Genomic DNA, 9109 nt, shown 5'->3' on the forward strand with positions numbered 1-9109 from the left:
GAGTGGCTATCACTTCCGAGTTCAGGAGCGCGCTCTCACTTCTGTTTGGTGGGGGCCCTTGTGATCTCTGAGGCTCCAGGCTCCTCAGGGTCGCCAGTGCCAGGGGCAGGCCAGATACCCCATTCCTGCCCGTTTCTTGGGGTCAGGGTGTTGAGACCTTGCAAGCACCGGACCTCCAGCTTTGCCCATGGGTTTCTTAAAACCCAGCACCCTAAACTGAGTCCTGCCCTGCAGACGTGGCCGGGCCGGGCAGCCCGGAGGGAGAGGGGCCGACACCGCGCAGCTGGGCTGCCCCTGACCAGGCACCGGTAACGGTTCATCTCTGTAGCTGAAGTTGCGTGGAAGCCCTTGTGGCAGCCACATCACGTTGTCCTCAAGCTTGAAATCCTCTCGAAACCACGCGTCTCTTCGCAGGACTTGGTTCCCATTCTGTACTTGGTGAGGTTCACGTTGGAGCCGGAGAATGTGGTTTGCACTCACCCCAGCCAGCCGAGACCTGCCGTGACCCGGGCAGACGCCTTGACATCTTTGAGCTTCCGCTTCCTTGGGTTGCAGACAGAGTTCTCTTACGGGGACTGAGCGGAGTAGATGACCCTGCACTTGGCAGCTGTCGTGTCCCCGTACCAGCCCACGTCCCTGGGTTCTGATCATTCGGACCCTCGATGCTGTCACCAGGGCTGGTGTGCATCAGTGTTGAATCTCCAACTCATATCTTCCTTTTTGGTGAAAGTAGTGTCAGTCTCCGCCCTCCCCCGGTGTCCTGGAAGCTGTGCTGTGACTTTTCAGGGATGGCTGGTCCACAGAATCAGACCTGTCTGACCCTGGAAGCCTGATCATTTAAAGCGACCTGGGTCCCTCGTACCATCTGCTCGCTTCACCTGGCTCCTAACGGGGTCTCTTCTACTGTTTCTGGCATGAAAACCGTTCTCTCTGAGAAGAAAGTCAAAATAGGTGTGGGAAGCAGCAGAGACCTTTGACCTCTGAGCACACTGCCACCCTGCCCTCCCCAGGCATCCGCCCTGCTCTCCTGCCTCTGAAGCCCATTCACCTTCCCACTCCCCCTGGGCTTTCTTGTCTGAATTCATTCTGAGCTCTGGCTGTCTTGGTACTCCTGTCCTTATCTTTTCATCCTGTCTCGGGGGGACCTGTTTCACCCAACAGTGAGCAGGGCCGCTAGGAGTCTGTCCACTCCGTAACTCACCACCGTCCTAGGCCCCCTGTGAGGTGTAGACGGGAAGGCTCTCCTTAAGGAATCCACGGTCTTGGGAGGGAACTCTGCCTTGCACAGACGGAGGGGTAGGGGGTCCACACCTCGTGCCTAAGTGTGCAGGTCGGGAATCATCTGTCATCCCCTCCCCTGCTTTCTTTTACTACTTTCAGTAAAACTTTTGTCAGGACTTTAATAGTTAGGATTATTGGACCAGAACTGACCCCGCCCAAGACCCGACTGCTGGGTCCCACCTCCTCCAAAACCCTACTTGGTTGCTGTCCAGGAATCTGGGTTCAGATCCTCTTGCTCAAACTGCCCCCAGCCACGTGACCAGCCCCGCAGGCTGTGCACTAAGAAGTGTCTGGGCCACGACCTGACACTACCTGTGTCACCTTGGGCGAGGCTCCTCAGTCCCCGGTCTCTCGCGGCTGCTGGCCCCTCCCTCCGAAGTTGCTGTCACAGAGCAGTGGAGGCTCTTGTGCAGTATGAGGGGACCCACAGCCTGAGCCAGTGTCCGGCCAGGGCCATCCCCTCTGCCCTCCCTGCTGCGGCCTGGGGGCTGGGAGGGGGGTGCTCCGGAAGGCCCCCTCGCTGGGAACGGGGCCTCTGGGCCTCTGCTGGCTGAACTGTTTATGACTCAAAGCCCAAGTCCCCGGTGCTTGGGTTCCGCGCTGGACAAGTGGCCTTGTACCACCTGCAGCTGACTCTCCAGCTACCGGCGGGAGCGACAGGCTGTGCGCAAAGCACAGGGCTGGCCTGTGCTGTCGGCAGAGGCTGCCGTGCGCGGCTCTGACGTGGAGGGACGTTCTTCTCTCTTGCAGATGGAGAAGGATGAGACCGTGAGCGACTGCTCCCCACACATAGCCAATATAGGGCGCCTGGTAGAGGTGAGTGGGGCTCTGGGTCACACCCCAGCGCCAGACATCCTGCCCCCAGGGGTGTGTGCGGGCCTGCGGGCCTCCTTCCCGGTGCGCAGCGCCTTAGCGGCCAGCAGCGTGTTTCTGTTTTGGCCCTTTTGCCCTGGGCTCGTGTGTTCCGAGCCTCCTGATGGGAATGCACGCAGGGCTCAGCTCCTGGGGCACCCCCTCTGTGCCCCCCAGCGCGTGCTCCCAGGAGGCTGCGCAGGAAGGCCTCGGTCCTGCTCCCCCGGCCCGCTGGGTGCCAGGAGAGACCTGAGCTCAGAGAGGAAGTGTCCCTACAAGGTCACGGGCTCAGGAGGAACTTCAGGAGGCTCTCCGGCCGCAGCTGCTTCTGCCTTCCCTTCCCCACGCTCTTTGGAGGAAAGGGTGCTCTCCGGCTTCACACAGTTGTTCCTGAAGTTGGTGGGGGGCCTGAGAGGTGGTGATGTGGTTTAGACCTGCTCCTGTCGTGGTCAGCGGTGGCCGCCAGTCCCTGAGTATCGGCTTCCTGGTGTCTGAAGCCTGGGAAGGGCTCAGAGCACAAATGATAGGCGGGGTCTTGGCCCCGAGGGGGCGTGGGGGTGGCTGGCTCACTGGGCTTTGGTGCGGTCTCACGCCTCCCCCCTGTGGCCACTGCGGGGACTGCAGGGGTGAGCCGGTGGAACCGGGAGGGTGTGGGCCTCAGGACTCCTGTTTGCCATCCTGTCTGACTGACCTCCCTTCCCAGGACATGGAAAATAAAATCAGAAGTACGCTGAATGAGATCTACTTTGGGAAAACAAAGGACATCGTCAATGGGCTGAGGTAATGTACCCCCAAAACATAAGCTTTGGAACCAAAAGACGAGGATTTGAATCCTAGGTGTGCTGCATAACACTTCTCTGTCACTGGGCCTCAGTTTCCTCATTTGTAACACCTGCTGAAGTACCCACGTCATGGGATCGTTAGTGCAGATTTTGAAAGGTCAGACCCCTCACGCACAGTTTGTATTCTCAGTAGACGCCGGTTCCTTCCCTGCTGTTTTTGTTGTCTTGGGACATTCACCTGGACAGGCGTTGGTGCCCTCGTCCCTGAAGTCCCCTCCTCTCGGTCCCCCGCCTCATCAGTTCCATCTCAGGAATCTGCCCGGACCTCACAACATGCGAGGGAGTGCAGCCCATTGGGCTCTGGGTTCCCCGGCTACTCCAGCGTCCTCCAGGGCTCTGCTGGCTACGGCCATGGTCCTGAGCCGCCCCTCCCCACCCATCTTCTGTCCTTGGTTCTGCAGCCTGGGCCCAAATGAAGGCTGGGAGGGACTCTCTGGGTCTCCAGAGGCCCACTGGGGGGCAGGTGGGGCGGCTGTGGAGTGAGCACTGGCCTTGAAATCAGAGAGCTGAGAGCCCGTGTAAGTGCTGCCCACCCGAGCTGTGTGACCTTTGGCCGGTGGCTCCTCTACTTGGCCCTCGTCCCGTCAGGGAGGCAGGCCTGCCGCAGGGGTCAGATGCGATGGAGCCCGCCTGGCCACCGTGTGAGGCCCGGGTCTGGTGCCCTGCCCTCAGCCTCCAGCCCTCTGATCCCCGCTCCGTGTGTGAGTCTCTCCTTTGGGGCCAAATCAGAGCCAGGAAGCCGCTCCAGGGGCCACGCTGACTTGTGAATTCACCCAGGAGACAGATTTCTAGTCTCCTCCTCCAACAGTTTAAAGTAGCGAGGCGCCCCCACCGGGTCTCCATCTTCCCATCTGCCACCCGCCTCTGGGGAACACGATCTGGCCCCCGGTGGGTCGTACTCCCCGACTCCGGCAACACTGCTGTCCCCTGGTCACCCCGGGGCCAGAGCGTCATCCTCAGCAGACACACTCCCCTCCCCGCCCAGCCTGGCCAGCGGCAGGAGAACGAGGAGAGGGACCCAGAGAGCCTGCGGGCGGGTGGTCGAGACCGCCCCCAGCATCGAGCTCTGCGGCCACCCCTTCAGGCCCGAGTGCGGGGGCCGGGACGACACTGCCCTGTCTTCCACCTCGCGGGTCCCTGCGTGCCCGGCGCGCGCCTGCCCGGTACTCCCAGGTGTGTGCCGCCCTCGCCTCCCGCCGCGCTCATCTGTGACCACTCTCTGTAGATCTGTTGACGTAATCCCCGACCACCCCAAGTTTCAGCAGCTGCAGAGGGAGCTTTCCCAAGTGCTGACCCAGCGCCAGATCCACATCCAGCCTGATAACTAAGCCGACGCAGGTACCCTGCCCGAGAGGCGTGCGCACCCTCCCCACTAAACAGGACTCACCAGCCCGCCACCACCCCCAGGACCAGCTGTCGCTGCGCGCGGTCCTTTAAACACCACTAACCCCCGTGTCGGCTCACGGCTGTGAGCGGCCACGTTAACGTGTAGACTCGGCCCTACGTAACACGGACCCGTATCACGCGTGTGCTGTGTGTGTCTCGCACGCCGGGCAGGGCTGGGTGTGGGGCAGAGAGGGGGTTTGGCCCTGGAAGAAGCCCCCGTCTGGGGATGAACTCTGCCTCTCCAGCAGAAGCCGCTTGTCTGCACCGCTCTCGTGGGCCACGGGGCGGGGGTCTGTGCACTGCCTTCCGCTCGGCCACTCGGGGCGGCCCGAGCCCGCTGCGTGTGCTGTTATGTGCGGCCAGGGCCTCGGACTTTCCCGCCAAGCGTCGCAGAGGCCAAGTGAGCCTCCTCAGTGGGAAAGTGACTGTTCGGGGCTGTGAGTTGAGAGGGCTGTGTCGCCCCAAACCTGAGGATAGAGCCCGGAGCGGAGGCCGAAACCCCCCTGGCCAGGCTTGGTGCGCCCCCAGACCGGTGGCTGCTGGAGCTTCTGCCCCTAACGAGCTGCGGCCTTCCTCTTAAACGCCTTGTGCTGACGGCAAGGAAATGGCCTTGCTTGTGGACCATAACCGAGAACCAGAGCTTGAGCTTGTGGCAGATACAGGTGTATGGAAGCAGTCGGTGTCCCGGGAGAGGAGGGAAGCGTTTAACACGAGGCCCGTGGGGCAGGGCCGCAGGGCCCGGGGACTGGCCACCGGGAACCCGACCCAGCAGAGGTTCGGCGGGATGGCCGGGCCGGGCCGTTTGTGTTACCAGGCGGCGCTGCTGGTCGGTCTGGGCTCCGTGCCACCTTCAGGCCTCACGCTGGGACCGCCCCGCTCCCATCCCGAGAGAGCCTCCTTTTTACGGTGGGCCACCGTTGTGCGGTTTTCTTGGCAGCCCCTAGAATCTGCCAGATCCCTGTCCGTGGTCAGTCCCGTGGCCACCCGCTGGAGGCTTTCCGGCATGGAAACCCTCTGCAGCAGCGGGCAGCCTGGCGCTCTGTCCGTCCCACGTCCCTCTGTCCGTGCCGAGTTAGCACTTGCTCCGGGCATGAGTTTGACGTTGCTTGGCACTGACCCTCCCAAGCTGTGTTCCCGTGTCCTGCTCCTTAGAGCCTCCGGCCATTCCGCGCCCAGTGTCTTGTCTCTGACCTCTCACTCTGGTTCTAACTCGGGGACTCTCCGCTTCGTTGGGGGGTGGGGGTGAGGCCTGGTGCGCTCAGCCCGTCCTTCCCAGAAGAGCCAGCACCCTCGCAGGCCAAGGAGCCGTGTGAGCCGCCGCCACTTCCTGCCGGGAGCTTTTCCAGAAGCACGTGGCGGACTGACTAAGAATTGGAGCCAAGGCCACCACGGCTGGTGTCTGACCCTTCCTTGGGCCACCGCAGAGCCAGGACAGTCCAGGGCAAATATTTGTTTAGAGACGCTCAGCCAGACGTGTCGGCATTTCGTGAGAGCGTTTTATTGTCTTCCGTGTCACCCGTGTACCATTTGGAGGCCGCGTCCCACGATTTTTCGGGGCTTCGGTAGCCAGAACTCAACTGGGGATGCTCTCGTTTCTCCTGGGTCCTGCTTCATTTTACTTTTGGAATCTGGGGATTTTTTGACTCCTCCTTCCCATCCTCTCTCACGGCTGATGCACACGGAGCTTGAGACGCCCGTGGGCGTGGCGTCCACCGCCTTCCTGCCGGGCAGCCGTCACTCCTTTCTTTCCACTGCTCTGAAACGGTTGGAAAGTTTACACAGTTTAAGAAGTCCTTGGCCGGTCGACACGTTGAGTCCGTTTGACAGAGTGACCGTTCAGGCCGTTGGCAGGGGGCGTTTCCCTGAGCCTCAGTTTCCTCTTCTGTGCTTGGGAACCCCGGTGGGACTCCTCCGGGATGCCGTGAGAGGGAAGTGAGAGGTGTGTGGGAAGCACCTCGTAAACCGCACAGCCTCTGCGAGGGTCAGTGGCTGTTCGCTTTGGCGAATGAGGAGCGTTAACGCCGGCGCGTGGGGCACTCACATCAGCATGGGTCCACAGATCAGGATTTGCCAGCAGGGACCCGGGGCCTCTTAGCTCAGTCCCGTCCTGCCTCCTGACGTCCAGGCCGAGGGATTTTCTCGGCCACGCTCACCGCTGACGGCTGAGAGCACCTGCCCTTCCGGCGCCACCCTGGACGTGAACCCGTTCTGCTCAGATGGCCAGGGCTTTTAAACGTTCGCTGAGTGGGGTTCCTCTGCACCCTGCACTTGGGGGGCGGGCAGCGGGCTGCCTTTGCTCGGCAAGGGTGCAGTGAAGGGGCAGCTGATAGCAGGGTCCCTGCGACCCAGAGTCCGTGCCCCTCTGCACACCCCCCCGCCCCGCCCCGGCCGAGTCCGCAGCTGGTCAGAAGCACAGAGGGTCTTTGCTGCCTTGTGCATAGAAGCCCAGAAGCCACCTTCTGGTTCAGGCCGACCTCGGGCCCTGAAGTGGATTGGGGTTCTGGTGGCTCCGGCCGGGCCCCCCAGCCTGGCGCAGAGGTGGGTGCCCGTCCAGGCGGGCCGCGCGCTTCCCCTGCAAAGGAAGCCCGCCTGGCAAAGGGCCAAGGGCTCGGGCCTCGGGCGCCGTGCTCGAGGCGGCCCCCTGCCCGTCACACGGGCTGATCAACTCTCTTCCCTCCGGCAGGTCTGTGCAGACTTTCGCAGACAAATCAAAGCAAGAAGCTCTTAAGAACGACCTGGTGGAGGCCTTGAAGAGAAAGCAGCAGTGTTAAAGCCCTGCTCCACGCTAACTGGACACGCCATGCGCTCGTTAGACCCCTTTCTTAGAAAACTCGTCTTCTGCTCCCCTCCCTCGCCCCTCGCCTCCCCCCCCCCAGGTCACGGAACAACGGCATCACCATCTCTCCCTGAGAATAAAGCCCAGTAAACACCCTCCTGTCTCTGAGGCCTCCTTCCCACCACGTTTTGCCATCAAAACTCTCCGTATTTCCACAGAGACCGTGTGTTTTTTGTTTGCCCCGGCCCCCTGTCTGCCTCCCTCCCCCCATTTATAGGCATAAAATACAGTCTGTCTGCCTCCCCTTCCCTCCCACCTTTTTGTTACATCGGTGTAAAAAATGTAAAACAAAAAATTTTATGAACTAACTGTGGTGTGTGAAAGAGAGAAGAAAAACTGGAAATCTGAGTCCACGTGTGTTTGGGAGTTGCTTGGGGTCGGGGCTTGGGGGGACAGGGGACAGCTCTGGGAGAGAGCGGGTGGCCCTCGGCGATGTCCTGCACAGACTGGCCCCTGTCCCACGAGACCACGTGGCAGGGGTGCGGGGGTGGGGCCTGCTGACGGGCTGCTCTGGCCAGGTGCTTTTCTGTCAATTTTTATGGAATGCAAAAGGAGTTTTTGTTTTATTTTGTTTTTTTGTAAAGCTTAAAAAAAAAAATCTACATCTTATACTTGAGCTTCCATACTTAAAAAAAAAAAAAAAAAGAACAAAAAAAATGAATAAAAAGAAACTGGGACGCAGTCAGCACTGGCCTCGTGTTCTTTCTCGCCGGCCTCGCTTTCCAGGCACGTGTGGCCTTGGCCGTGAGGGCTGGCCCCCACCGGGGTGGCGAGTCGGACAGAAGACGGGTGGGAGCCGCGCGGTGGGCGAGAAGGGGGGGGGTCCTTGCGGAGCCCGGAGCTGCTGCTCGGCTCCCCGGCCCCACCCGCCCCGGAAGAGGGGGGCCCCCACCTCGTCATTCTGTCACTCTGGGTGCGGCCTCCCTGCGCCGTCCCCTCTGCTCCTCCTCCTTTCATCTCCGCAAATACCCACCGTAAGCGGGACGCTTCACAACCCTTCCGGACGGACCCTGCTGTCCCGGCTGACACCAGGCGGCCACATCCTGGCTCCCGGGTGAAGCCTGCACCTGTTCAGTGGCCCCGGGGAAGGGTGGTGGCCTCGAGAGAGCGAGAGCTCAGATGGGCAAGCAGGGCTGTGTCTCCGGGGTCCCTTCACGCCCTCGCTGTGACCTTGACAAGTCAGTCTCTCGCTGTCCTCCTGGGGCCCCGGATTCCAAGACTCCGAACCGTCTCCTTCGTTCTCCTCATGGACTAAGCAGCCACCGTGTGGACCCCTCTGCCACCACGGGGGAAGCAGGCAGTGTGGACTGGGCCTCGGCCCCTCTTCTCTTTGGTGCCATCCCCTCCGTGCAGCCTGGGTGCCCCGCAGTCACGGGGGGCCGCCACCCCCACCTGCACGACCCATGCCGAGCCAGGTGAGAAGTTCTCCCTCGAGAGACTCTGATAGCAAAGAGTCAGGACGGCGTCATCCCCACCGGGAAGGGGTCCCGCCCCTGAGGCTCCGGAGCCGGCTTGGCCTCGGTCTTTGGAGATGCCGCCGGCTCGCCTTTCCCTTCCCTCCTGTGAGCTCCCCGCAGCCTGCCTCCAGCGTCTCGTGTTGCTCCCGGAACCCGGCAGACCCCGAGGAGGCCGGAGGAAATGCCCCCCGGGGGAGGGCACTGCCACCGAACCCCCACCACAGGCCCGAGGGGCCACCGTCTACTCCCGCTTAACGGTAAGCAGGGGGCCGGGGCGGGCGCCCCCGCCTGCCCGTTTTGGAGGATCTTTTTCTCCTGTTCTCTCAGTGATGAAGCCTCTAAAGAAAAATCTGCAAAATTTTTAATTATTTTTTTTAAGTTTTTCCTTTTTTTTTTTTAAAGTCTATTTATTTTGAGTGAGAGCGCACGCACGAGCGAGCAGGGGGACGGACTCA

At 61.4% G+C, this 9109-nt stretch overlaps 1 protein-coding gene across 3 annotated transcripts in view; it reads left to right on the forward strand.

The window, feature by feature from the left end:
• The window catches only part of CAPZB (capping actin protein of muscle Z-line subunit beta), a 135337-nt gene extending 127455 nt beyond the window's left edge, over positions 1 to 7882 (forward strand). For 2 of the 3 annotated variants that reach the window (XM_060626250.2, XM_060626248.2), the window contains exons 7-10: positions 2032 to 2097; positions 2837 to 2913; positions 4201 to 4313; positions 7045 to 7882. In XM_060626250.2, the coding sequence (XP_060482233.1) occupies positions 2032 to 2097; positions 2837 to 2913; positions 4201 to 4303 (246 nt within the window). In that variant the 3' untranslated portion in view covers positions 4304 to 4313; positions 7045 to 7882. The remainder of the gene's footprint in view (positions 1 to 2031; positions 2098 to 2836; positions 2914 to 4200; positions 4314 to 7044) is intronic. The other variant, XM_060626249.2, reaches the window with a different exon arrangement.
• Positions 7883 to 9109: the final 1227 nt, after the last annotated feature.

Source organism: Panthera onca, chromosome C1, assembly GCF_046562875.1.
Source record: "Panthera onca isolate mPanOnc1 chromosome C1, mPanOnc1 haplotype 2, whole genome shotgun sequence".
Lineage (NCBI taxonomy): Eukaryota > Metazoa > Chordata > Mammalia > Carnivora > Felidae > Panthera > Panthera onca.